General features: G+C 38.2%; 1 protein-coding gene across 1 annotated transcript in view; it reads right to left on the bottom strand.

The window, feature by feature from the left end:
- Window positions 1–14,046, bottom strand: part of PFKL (phosphofructokinase, liver type) — a 189,572-nt gene that overhangs the window by 69,297 nt on the left and 106,229 nt on the right. Inside the window, exons 16-18 of the mRNA XM_053698552.1 lie at window positions 13,875–14,027; window positions 13,418–13,582; window positions 13,077–13,138 (exon numbers count right to left, since the gene is read on the bottom strand). Of these exons, the coding sequence (XP_053554527.1) occupies window positions 13,077–13,138; window positions 13,418–13,582; window positions 13,875–14,027 (380 nt within the window). The remainder of the gene's footprint in view (window positions 1–13,076; window positions 13,139–13,417; window positions 13,583–13,874; window positions 14,028–14,046) is intronic.

The following is a 14,046-nucleotide window of genomic DNA, read 5'->3' as shown; positions in this document are numbered from 1 at the left end:
ACGATTAAATGACAGTTGAAATAATGAACTGAAAAACAGTTATAGCATCAAACTTTAAAACAACAAAACTTTTAGCAAAGGTTTGTTCCCATTAGTAAAATAACAATAATTAAATTTGACATAAAAAATACAAAGCAACGTTTTTATTCACAGTCACTATAAGAATTCTCACAGCTCTGCTGAGAGAATTTACCTCCCTTCAAAGAAGTTTGAAGACCCCTGAGATCTATCAGAGATGAACCGGATCATGCAGGAAATATAAAAGTAACTGACTGGTATTTTTTGATGCGTAGCAAAGAGCGCCAAAAACGGCCCCTCCCTCTCCCACACAGCAGTTAAGAGAAACGAAACTGTCACAATTAAAGCAAAAAAACTGCCAAGTGGAAAATAATGCCCAAATATTTATTCACACAGTACCTCAGCAATGTAAACGATTCTACATTCCAGCAAAAACGTTTAACATGATAAATAGTTATTAAAAAGGATTAGTGACCTTTAACAGAGTAGTTCCGGTGAAATACCATCCCCAGAATACTGAAGTGTATACATACATGTCATTTTAACGGTATGGCAGGATTTTCTCATCAATTCCATTCAGAAAATAAAAACTGCTACATACCTCAATGCAGATTCATCTGCCCGCTGTCCCCTGATCTGAAGCCTTTACCTCCCTCAGATGGCCGAGAACAGCAATATGATCTTAACTACTCCGGTTAAAATCATAGTAAAAAACTCTGACAGATTCTTCCTCAAACTCTGCCAGAGAAGTAATAACACGCTCCGGTGCTATTTTAAAATAACAAACTTTTGATTGAAGTCATAAAAACTAAGTATAATCACCATAGTCCTCTCACACATCCTATCTAGTCGTTGGGTGCAAGAGAATGACTGGGACTGACGTAGAGGGGAGGAGCTATATGCAGCTCTGCTGGGTGAATCCTCTTGCATTTCCTGTTGGGGAGGAGTTATATCCCAGAAGTAATGATGACCCGTGGACTGATCACACATAACAGAAGAAATATACTTTGCAACTAAAAAATTGACTTTGCAAAATAAAAAATTTAAATATTCACCCTTTTGTGTATACCAAGTTGTGCATTAATGTGTTACATGTAGAAGAAAAGAAAGAAAGAAAAAATGTGTAGTAAAATAAATATATTCCAGTTATGTTACCAACCAATAATATGGCAGTCCCTTTTCTGCTAATGCACATTGAAAAATTGCAAAGGGCAGCTGCATAAAAGGCTGCTGTCTATGTGTGTTTTTTTGGCAATTTTATTTCAATAACAAACTGAATATAAACTTCTTAGTATGTTATAATATTCACCCTTTTGTGTATACCAAGTTGTGCATTCATGTGTTACATATAGAAGAAAAGAAAGAAAAAAAAAAAAAATGTGTAATAAAATAATAAATATATCCCAGTTATGTTACCAATCAATAATATGGCAGTCCCTTTTCTGCTAATGCACACAGAAAAATCGCAAAGGGCAGCTGCATAAAAGGCTGCTGTCTATATGTGTTTTTTTGGCATTTTAATTTCAATAACAAACTGAATATAAACTTCTTAGTATGTTATAATATTCACCCTTTTGTGTATACCAAGTTGTGCATTCATGTATTACATGTAGAAGAAGAGAAAGAAAGAAGAAATGTGTAGTAAAATAATAAATATATTCCAGTTATGTTACCAATCAATAATATGGCAATCCCTTTTCAGCTAATGCACACAGAAAAATCGCAAAGGGCAGCTGCATAAAAAGCTGCTGTCTATATGTGTTTTTTTGGCATTTTTATTTCAATAACAAACTGAATATAAACTTCTTAGTATGTTATAATATTTTTAGTCGGTTGGACAGCAAATGCGCGATCTTGTCCTATTGTGGGATATAGAACGTGAGCAGTTTAGTCAGAAGTCTTTAAATAGTCACTTGTGCAGCAATGTGAAAGAAGAAAAAAAAAAAAAAAAAAAAAAAAAAAGGTGGAAGTGGAACTGTGATAATACTGTAAGTAGTGTCTTCTGTAGAGTTAGTGCCCTAAAAAGGTGACATTAATATTAATATATGACCATTGATATGGGCCTAAAAGAAAAAAAGATGAAAAGAAAAAAGAAATAAGAGCAAATCCTACGTGTGTGTGTGTGTGTCTATGTGCTTAACAAAGCCAATTTTGCTCAGAACTGCAAAAAAACACAGTTCTACACTACACTACATTCTTTTGAAGATTATAGAATGTAGTGTAATGTAAGTTATGATTACAAAGGCCCTAATGGAGGGTCACTAATATATTAAAACTAATTGATGGATAGAGAATAGTGCTAATTGGATCTAAGGGTGGATAATGTTACGACCCATACTCTTAAGGATAAGATAAGGGGGGTGATATATGACCGGATAGCTGAATAATAAAAGATGGTGGTGCCTTCTAAAAGGCTGCCAAATCTAATACTTCGTTAAGGCCAGAGGGAAACAAAGACTGGAACTTGAAGATCCAGTATGTCTCCCTCTGGCGCAAACGAGTATATCTATTGGTTCCCATTTTGGAAGGGATGAATTCCAGTGGAGTGATGCAAAAAGTATGATGGTGTCCTTGATGCTGAACAGTGCTGTGGCGTGATATGCTATGTTTAAGTGATTGTTTTTTTATGTTTCTTAAATGCTCACTCCATCTGGTACGTATCCTCCTGCAAGTGCGGCCCAAATATTGCAGGCCACATCTGCAGGTGAGGACATAGATAACATACTCAGTACTAGAATCAATCCTATTTTTAATGGGAAATATTTCTCCTGTTGTGTGACATTTGACAGAGGTGTGTCCATGAGTAATGAAGCTGCACATATGGCATCTTGACTTATTGCATCTATAAGCTCCTGGTTTTGCTTTCCTATCAATATATGATGTACCATTGTGTATATGGTTTCTTTTAGATATTACTATTTTACTTGGTGCCAGTTTTTGCTTGAGAGTTGGTGCTCTTCGAAACACTACTCGTGGGGTATTTTTGATATTATTCTTTAGAATGGGGTCTTTGAGAAGTATTGGCCAATGTTTATTTAAAGTTTTTTTAATAAGACTATGTTTGGAGTTAAATTGGGTAATAAAAAGAGGGTCTTTAAGGTGAGTATTATCTCGTTTAGAGGGGTCTTCCAATTTTGCGGAGAGGATAGTGCTTCTGTCCTCATTTTTTGCTCTTAAGAAGCTATCTTCTATTAATGTAATAGGATAACCCTTTTCTTTAAACCTATTAAAAAGGACTTCTGATTGTTGTTCATAGAGGGTGAGCGTACTACAGTTTCTTCTTATACGTCTAAATTGACTATAGGGGATGTTGGTCTTCCAGCTATTAAGATGATTGCTTGCAAAATGTAAAAAATTATTGCTATCTACTTCTTTAAAATAGGTGGAAGACACAACATCCCCCATCTCATTCCATCCTAGACAGATGTCCAAAAACTCAATCTGTTCCATCTGTAGGTTGTGTGAAAATGATAAACCCAAATTATTGGAATTTAAATGATTAATGAAAAGGATGGCCTCATCTCTTGTTCCCTCCCAGATGAAGATGAGGTCGTCTATATACCGGCCATAGAATACCAGGTTTGCCTCCCAGTTTGTGTTATAGATGTATTGTTCCTCAAACATACCCATGAAGAGGTTGGCAAAACTGGGGGCAAACCTGGTACCCATGGCCGTACCCTTGACTTGTAGATAGTAATCATCGAGAAATTGAAAGTAATTGTGTTTTAAAATATGTTTTATGCAAATAAGAATGAACTCTTGTTGTGGGAGGGGAAGATAGATGTCATTATCTAGATAACTTCTTATAGCATTTAATCCTAATGTATGGTCAATGTTGGAGTACAGTGCCCCAACATCACAGGTGAGCCAGAATGATGTTTTACCTCTTGACATTCTGTAATTTATTAAGTAGATCTGTTGTGTCTTTAATATAAGAAGACAACTTAGTTACATACTTTTGTAATAATAAATCAATATATTCTGATAGTCGATCAGTAAGACTATTGATCCCTGAAATTATAGGTCTACCTGGGGGTTGGGTCTGATTTTTATGGATTTTAGGTAAGTGATAGTAAAACGGGATGCTGGGATGATCTGGTAGGAGGTATTGTTTCTCTTTTTTGTTTAGAATTCCTTTGTGGAAACCATCTAATATTAAATTTTTAAGAGTTATACTGAATTTTGTTGTTGGATCATTATCTAATTTTTTATAGTATTCGGTGTCTAATACTATATGTTTGGCTTCGGCAATATAATCAGGATAGTCCTGTAGGACTATTCCTCCGCCTTTGTCTGCTTGGCGTATGATCAAGTTTTTATTAGCCATTAAATTGTTTAAAGCTTTTTGTTCATTAGGCCACATTCTGATGTGTTGTGAATTAGTTCTATTTTGTTTTAGATTTCTGTTTCTTGTCTGGAATAATTTATTAAAATCATCTAACACTAACTGCTGGAAGAGATCTATGTAAGACCCCTCTTCCCTAGGAGGATTGAATGTAGATGGTGGTGCAAGATTGGTGTGTGTAATCTGTTCAAATAGGTCATTTGTTAGATCTGAAGGATCTGCATAGATGGTTTGAGTTAGGTTTCTAGGATTCATTTTCATTCATTCATTTTCATTCATTCATTTTTTTCATTTTATTAAAAATTTAATATTAGATGGTTTCCACAAAGGAATTCTAAACAAAAAAGAGAAACAATACCTCCTACCAGATCATCCCAGCATCCCGTTTTACTATCACTTACCTAAAATCCATAAAAATCAGACCCAACCCCCAGGTAGACCTATAATTTCAGGGATCAATAGTCTTACTGATCGACTATCAGAATATATTGATTTATTATTACAAAAGTATGTAACTAAGTTGTCTTCTTATATTAAAGACACAACAGATCTACTTAATAAATTACAGAATGTCAAAAGAGGTAAAACATCATTCTGGCTCACCTGTGATGTTGGGGCACTGTACTCCAACATTGACCATACATTAGGATTAAATGCTATAAGAAGTTATCTAGATAATGACATCTATCTTCCCCTCCCACAACAAGAGTTCATTCTTATTTGCATAAAACATATTTTAAAACACAATTACTTTCAATTTCTCGATGATTACTATCTACAAGTCAAGGGTACGGCCATGGGTACCAGGTTTGCCCCCAGTTTTGCCAACCTCTTCATGGGTATGTTTGAGGAACAATACATCTATAACACAAACTGGGAGGCAAACCTGGTATTCTATGGCCGGTATATAGACGACCTCATCTTCATCTGGGAGGGAACAAGAGATGAGGCCATCCTTTTCATTAATCATTTAAATTCCAATAATTTGGGTTTATCATTTTCACACAACCTACAGATGGAACAGATTGAGTTTTTGGACATCTGTCTAGGATGGAATGAGATGGGGGATGTTGTGTCTTCCACCTATTTTAAAGAAGTAGATAGCAATAATTTTTTACATTTTGCAAGCAATCATCTTAATAGCTGGAAGACCAACATCCCCTATAGTCAATTTAGACGTATAAGAAGAAACTGTAGTACGCTCACCCCCTCTATGAACAACAATCAGAAGTCCTTTTTAATAGGTTTAAAGAAAAGGGTTATCCTATTACATTAATAGAAGATAGCTTCTTAAGAGCAAAAAATGAGGACAGAAGCACTATCCTCTCCGCAAAATTGGAAGACCCCTCTAAACGAGATAATACTCACCTTAAAGACCCTCTTTTTATTACCCAATTTAACTCCAAACATAGTCTTATTAAAAAAACTTTAAATAAACATTGGCCAATACTTCTCAAAGACCCCATTCTAAAGAATAATATCAAAAATACCCCACGAGTAGTGTTTCGAAGAGCACCAACTCTCAAGCAAAAACTGGCACCAAGTAAAATAGTAATATCTAAAAGAAACCATATACACAATGGTACATCATATATTGATAGGAAAGCAAAACCAGGAGCTTATAGATGCAATAAGTCAAGATGCCATATGTGCAGCTTCATTACTCATGGACACACCTCTGTCAAATGTCACACAACAGGAGAAATATTTCCCATTAAAAATAGGATTGATTGTAGTACTGAGTATGTTATCTATGTCCTCACCTGCAGATGTGGCCTGCAATATTTGGGCCGCACTTGCAGGAGGATACGTACCAGATGGAGTGAGCATTTAAGAAACATAAAAAAACAATCACTTAAACATAGCATATCACGCCACAGCACTGTTCAGCATCAAGGACACCATCATACTTTTTGCATCACTCCACTGGAATTCATCCCTTCCAAAATGGGAACCAATAGATATACTCGTTTGCGCCAGAGGGAGACATACTGGATCTTCAAGTTCCAGTCTTTGTTTCCCTCTGGCCTTAACGAAGTATTAGATTTGGCAGCCTTTTAGAAGGCACCACCATCTTTTATTATTCAGCTATCCGGTCATATATCACCCCCCTTATCTTATCCTTAAGAGTATGGGTCGTAACATTATCCACCCTTAGATCCAATTAGCACTATTCTCTATCCATCAATTAGTTTTAATATATTAGTGACCCTCCATTAGGGCCTTTGTAATCATAACTTACATTACACTACATTCTATAATCTTCAAAAGAATGTAGTGTAGTGTAGAACTGTGTTTTTTTGCAGTTCTGAGCAAAATTGGCTTTGTTAAGCACATAGACACACACACACACACGTAGGATTTGCTCTTATTTCTTTTTTCTTTTCATCTTTTTTTCTTTTAGGCCCATATCAATGGTCATATATTAATATTAATGTCACCTTTTTAGGGCACTAACTCTACAGAAGACACTACTTACAGTATTATCACAGTTCCACTTCCACCTTTTTTTTTTTTTTTTTTTTCTTCTTTCACATTGCTGCACAAGTGACTATTTAAAGACTTCTGACTAAACTGCTCACGTTCTATATCCCACAATAGGACAAGATCGCGCATTTGCTGTCCAACCTACTAAAAATATTATAACATACTAAGAAGTTTATATTCAGTTTGTTATTGAAATAAAAATGCCAAAAAAACACATATAGACAGCAGCTTTTTATGCAGCTGCCCTTTGCAATTTTTCTGTGTGCATTAGCTGAAAAGGGATTGCCATATTATTGATTGGTAACATAACTGGAATATATTTATTATTTTACTACACATTTCTTCTTTCTTTCTCTTCTTCTACATGTAATACATGAATGCACAACTTGGTATACACAAAAGGGTGAATATTATAACATACTAAGAAGTTTATATTCAGTTTGTTATTGAAATTAAAATGCCAAAAAAACACATATAGACAGCAGCCTTTTATGCAGCTGCCCTTTGCGATTTTTCTGTGTGCATTAGCAGAAAAGGGACTGCCATATTATTGATTGGTAACATAACTGGGATATATTTATTATTTTATTACACATTTTTTTTTTTTTTCTTTCTTTTCTTCTATATGTAACACATGAATGCACAACTTGGTATACACAAAAGGGTGAATATTATAACATACTAAGAAGTTTATATTCAGTTTGTTATTGAAATAAAATTGCCAAAAAAACACACATAGACAGCAGCCTTTTATGCAGCTGCCCTTTGCAATTTTTCAATGTGCATTAGCAGAAAAGGGACTGCCATATTATTGGTTGGTAACATAACTGGAATATATTTATTTTACTACACATTTTTTCTTTCTTTCTTTTCTTCTACATGTAACACATTAATGCACAACTTGGTATACACAAAAGGGTGAATATTTAAATTTTTTATTTTGCAAAGTCAATTTTTTTAGTTGCAAAGTATATTTTTTCTAGTGAACAACCAATTAGCCTCAGAGACACCTGATAGCTCACACAGGTGAGAATCAATTAGGAACACACCTCTTAGAATGGACACAATTGTTTGTTTGTAGGGTATAAAAGGCAGAGGTAGGAATGATTATGATATGCCTGATGAAACGGTTTGCCAACCGAGAAACGCGTTGCAATCATTGGGGCCAACTGGGTGACCCTATAATCCACTTTGTATAACAACCCTGGTGTTGTTTTTAAATTTTTGTTTCCTACCATCTGCCTGCAATCACTACTAAGTGCACAGCTACTGAGAAGCATTAAACCTGCCTTTGTTTTCACTGCATCAATACCAAAAGATTGTTTGTTTGGGTGAGCTGCCACACCTGCCTGAATCTGCAGCCTGTATCTACCAGCACATTGGTGTGCTTTGGGAGTATGTGAGTACCCACTTTATACTATAAAGCACATTTCTATGTATCATCCTTAATGGTCTGCACATATAGTGCTCTCTGTTTGTTTTACACCTGTTGCAGAACTACAGTATTGGAAGTATCCTTGAAAGGGTGAGCTGTCACACCCATCTAAATCTACAGCCTGCCCCTACCAGCACATGAGTGTGCTCGTGGAGTATGTGAGTACTCATTTGGCTATTCTGTTGCTTTTTCTTATGTCTTCAATCAGACTATACCACACATGAGGCGCCCCTCTGTTTTTTATTTCTCCTAATCTCCTGATTAATGTTCCTGTCAGAAACAACCTTAAGAAGAAAACCAGGTTTAGTACGTAAAACAACCTTATCCGAATGAAAAATAAGGTAAGGAGAATTATATTGCAATGGCGAAAGCTCAGATACTCTCCGAGCTGAAGAAACAACAAGAAACAAAACTTTCCAAGATAACAACTTAATATCTACGGAATGCATAGGCTCAAACGAAGCCTCTTTTAGAACTTTTAGAACTAAATTCAAACTCCATGGAGGAGCAATTGGTTTAAACACACGCCTGATTCTAACCAAAGCCTGACAAAAAGACTGAACATCTGGGACATCTGCCAGATGCTTGTGTAAGAAAATAGATAAGGCAGAGATCTGACCCTTTAGGGAACTTGCCGATAAACCCTTCTCCAATCCTTCTTGGAGAAAAGAAAAAATCCTGGGAATCCTGACCCTACTCCATGAGCAACCCTTGGATTCACACCAATAAATATATTTACGCCATATCTTATGGTAAATCCGTCTAGTTACAGGCTTACGCGTCTGAATTAAGGTTTCTATGTCAGAGAAACACCAATTGGATAGAATTAAGCGTTCAATCTCCAAGCAGTCAGCTGCAGAGAAGCTAGATTTGGATGAAGGAAGGGTCCTTGAATGAGAAGGTCCTTCCTCAACGGAAGTTTCCAAGGTGGCAGGGATGACATGTCCACCAGATCGGCATACCAAAGCCTGCAAGGCCACGCAGGAGCTATGAGGATCACTGATGCTTTCTCCTGTTTGATTTGAGCAATAACCCGAGGAAGGAGAGCAAACGGAGGGAATAGATATGCTAGGCTGAAGGACCAAGGAACTGCCAAAGCATCTATCATTTCCACCTGGGGGTCCCTGGACCTGGACCCGTATCTCGGGAGCTTAGCATTCTGACGAGATGCCATGAGAACTAACTCCAGGCAACCCCACTTGAGAATCAGATTCGAAAACGCTTCCGGATGGAGTTCCCACTCCCCCGGATGAAAAGTCTGCCTGCTCAGAAAATCCGCCTCCCAGTTGTCCACCCCTGGGATGTGGATCGCTGACAGATGGCAAGAATGGGCCTCCGTCCACCGTATTATCTTGGCTACCTCCGTCATCGCTAAGGAACTCCTCGTTCCTCCCTGATGATCGATGTAAGGCACTGTCGTTATGTTGTCCGTCTGGAATCTAATGAACTGAGTGAATCCAACTGAGGCCAGGCCAGAAGAGCATTGAAGATCGCTCTCAGTTCCAGGATGTTTATAGGAAGAACAGACTCTGCCTGAGTCCACACTCCCTGTGCCTTTAGGGAACCCCAGACAGCTCCCCACCCTAGAAGGCTGGCATTTGTTGTCACAATCACCCAGGATGGTCTCCATTCCACAGCCTGAGCATGTTTAGCTGCAGAGGTCTGAGGTGAAACCGAGCAAACGGGATGATGTCCATTGCCGCCACCATCAGTCCGATTACTTCCATGCATTGGGAAACTGACGGTCGAGGTTTGGACTGAAGGGGTCGACAGGTATCTAGAATCTTTGTTTTCCTGACCTCTGTCAGGAAAATCCTCATAGATATAGAATCGGTTCCCAAGAAAGTCACCCTTGTCTTCGGGATTAAGGAACTCTTTTTCCAGATTTACCTTCCACCCGTGAGTTCTCAGGAAGGATAGTATAATGTCGGTATGGGACTTTGCTTGTTGAGAAGATGGCGCCTGGATTAGAATATCGTCCAGATAAGGCGCAACCGCAATGCCCCGCGGTCTTAGAACCGCCAACAGAGACCCCAGCACCTTTGTGAAAATTCTGGGTGCCGTGGCCAGGCCGAAAGGAAGAGCCATGAACTGGAAATGTTTGTCCAGAAAGGCAAACCTTAGGAACCTTTGATGATCTCTGCGGATAGGAACATGTAGATATGAATCCTTTAAGTCCACTGTCGTCATAAATTGACCCTACTGGATAAATGGAAGAAAGGTACGAATAGTTTCCATCTTGAAAGATGGAACTCTGAGAAACTTGTTTAGACTCTTGAGATCTAAGATAGGTCTGAAAGTTCCCTCCTTTCTGGGAACTACAAACAGATTTGAATAAAAACCCTGCCAGTGTTCCTGTACCGGAACGGGACAAAATTACTCCCATGGAGGAGAGGTCTCTTACACAATGTAAGAACGCCTCTATTTTTATCTGGTCTGCAGATGATCTTGAAAAGAACAAAAATCTCTCGGGGAGGATAATTTCTGAACTCCAGTTTGTATCCCCGAGATACTATTTCTATAGCCCAGGGATCCTGAACATCCCGCACCCAAGCCTGCCCCTTACCAGATCCAGTCCTGGATCGGGGGCAAACAATTCATGCTGACTTGGAATTAGCAGGTTTCTTAGATTGTTTACCCTTGTTCCAAGATTGGTTGGGTCTCCAAGTTGACTTAGATTGCGAATAGTTTCCTTCCTGTTTAGAGGAAGAAGAGAAGGAATTTCCCTTGAAATTTCAAAAGGAACGAAAATTACTTTGTCGTCCTTTCTGTTTATTCCTTTTATCTTGAGGGAGGAGATGACCCTTGCCTCCCGTGATGTCAGAAATAATTTCCTTCAATCCAGGCTCAAACAAGGTCATTCCCTTGTAAGGAATTGCCAGGAGCTTAGATTTGGATGATACATCCGCAGACCAAGGTTTCAACCATAAGACTCTGCGGGCTAGGATAGAAAAACCTGAACTCTTAGCTGCCAATTTAGTAATTTGCAGAGAAGCATCTGTTATGAAAGAGTTTGCTAATTTCAGAGATTTAATCCGATCCTGGATTTCCTCTAATGAAGTCTCAGTATTAAGAGATTCCGCAAGAGCATCAAACCAATAAGCTGCCGCACTGGTGAATGTAGCAATGCACGCAGCCGGTTGCAATAGCAGACCCTGGTGAACATAGATCTTTTTAAGTAGACCCTCCAACTTCTTATCCATAGGGTCTTTGAAGGCAAAACTATCCTCAATAGGAATAGTAGTTCGTATGGCCAAGGTGGAAATAGCCCCCTCCATCATGAATTTTTTTTTCTCTATAGCTTAGAGCCCTCTCAACACATGAGGGACAAAAAGGAACTGGAGGTTCCACATTGGCATCCAAACACATTGCACAAGTAACATTTTGTACATCTTCTAAATCCATGATATAGAACAGGCAAAAACTGAAATAAATAAAAAAATAGAAACTGACCCTTTAATTTATACTGGCCCTTTAAATTTTTAACTCACAACTCTCTTATTGTATTTAAACAAGAGTGTGCAAAAACGAAAATACCAGAGACTGGCCCTTGGATAAATCCTGAAAAATAACAGGATACTCTGCCTTTAAATAGTAAAAAAAAACACTATTTTACTAAGTCGAGCAAAAAACAATTCACAGTTAAACATTTCAAAAAATCATTTGCTCCGCAAAAGAAAACCGACACCTCTCCGCCTCAACAGCTCTGCTGAGGCGCCTACCTGCCACCTGGTCTCCAGACCGCTCCTTCCGGCAAAGATTAAGGTCGGGCTTCAGGAAGCTACCAACCGCTTGCTTTCCCATGCAGTTCTAGCGTAACACCCAATGTCCGGTAAATGATAGTAGAGATGCCTGAACGGAGTCAGAACTCCGGAACAGCTGTCCATATACACTGCGCGGCGTCTCTAACAAGACTAAAGCACGCAAAAAATAGCCCCGCCCATCGTGGGCGTCAAATTCACACAGCTACCCAGTCAAGTTTTAATAAAAATAACCGATAGCCCAACCTTAGCCCAATGCCTGTACAAATGCTGTCATTGCAGGAAGGCCCTCTATATCATAAGGAGCCCATGTTCCCAATCAAAATAAATGTATATAAATGAATAAGTGCAGAATCCTCTCTGAGTCCATTGTTGAATTGTGTCCCAGAATAACAAAGACTGCACTTACCTTAATGCTGTCTGACAGCAGGACAGCTCCAACAGGTTTAAGAGGTCCTTTCCCTCCTATAGCCCTGTGGAAAAAGATACGGCCTGAGTTAGATATTGCTTAGGCCATCATAAGCAGGGCAGCATCACAGTATGGGAAGCGCAGTGAGAATTATGTCCCACCAGGTCCCATTGCTCTAAAGCCACCAAAAGCTCTACTGAAGAGACTGATATGGACTACGGCTACACCCCAGGACAAAGCAGCACACTCTGGCACTACTTTAAAAATAATAAACTCTTGATTGAAGAATCTAATCTAACACCTTACTTTACCTCTTCCTATCACTAACGTAGGCAAAGAGAATGGCTGGGGTGGGAGGGAGGGGAGGAGCTATATAACAGCTCTGCTGTGGTGCTCTTTGCCTCCTCCTGCTGACCAGGAGCGGTAATTCCACATGTAAGGATGAAATCCGTGGACTCATTGTGTCTTTAAAAAGAAACTCAGATTGGCTCCTCCAAATTAGGCAAATGGTGGGTTGAGTTTGGCTATTAATAACTAAATGCAGTAGGAACGATGTTATGTTATTCTATGTCTTGTAATTACAAAGTGTTTACTGTCCCTTTAAGCAATCACACTTCCTACCTGAGCACAAGTCCTCTTTGTATATCGGTCATCATTTTGTCTCTCAAGTGCTCCACGTTTGACTATAAACCGAAGTATGCAAAGATTAATACCAATACCACTTCAAGAACAGGATTTCACTTAATTATATTTTTTTTTTCATAATCAGTGACATATTCATTTGATGTTCATTCCTCTGTTTTAAATACATGCCTCATTATAGGAACAAATATATTAAATTCTTTAAATACATAATTGTTTATGGATGTAAAAAGGATAATAATTAAATGCAGTACTACCAATTTATATCTCGAAATATCAAACTGATTATTACAATTATCAGAACTAGCATTTTTCTTTACTTTTAAATCCTGAATGTTGAATGGATCCTCAAATATATAAGCAGCATCTGCACCGACAGCGATTCCTGTCACAGTAGCCAGATAGCCACAGTAGCCTCCCATTGTCTCCACAATGAACACTCTGCGCTTTGTTCCAGAAGCCGATTGCTTGATGCGGTCACAACTCTGTTAATATAAAGCAGGAATATGAAATTAACATAAAATTATCAAATAGAAACACGCTGACTGACTAGTACGGTAGCAAGCTAAATCTTCATTAGCTAAAAGGATAGCAAAATATATATTTTTTAAATTTTAATGGTTTTGCAGTTCAGGGACATAATTCCCTGAAAAGGCCTCTTTAATATTGTTAGACATATATCCTTTTTTTCTGTTAGTTAGGGACAGGTATAAAAGCTCTCCTGCTAATTAAACAATTACTATCACTATTCAAACGTTATAGTATTCGCATAAGTACCTCCATGGCAGCGTTGACAGCAGTGTCTGAGCCGATGCTGAAGTCAGTCCCAGGAACATTGTTACTGATGGTAGCAGGAATCACACACATAACAATGCAAAGTTCCTCATACTGTCCCCGTGCCTCAACCAACTGCAATACCCCTTCATAAGCCTGTAATAGAACAATGTAC

The sequence above is a fragment of the Bombina bombina genome, chromosome 1 (assembly GCF_027579735.1).
Source record: "Bombina bombina isolate aBomBom1 chromosome 1, aBomBom1.pri, whole genome shotgun sequence".
NCBI classification, from domain to species: Eukaryota; Metazoa; Chordata; class Amphibia; order Anura; family Bombinatoridae; genus Bombina; species Bombina bombina.
Note: the sequence above shows the minus strand (reverse complement) of the source record. Positions and strands in the feature narration are given on the sequence as shown.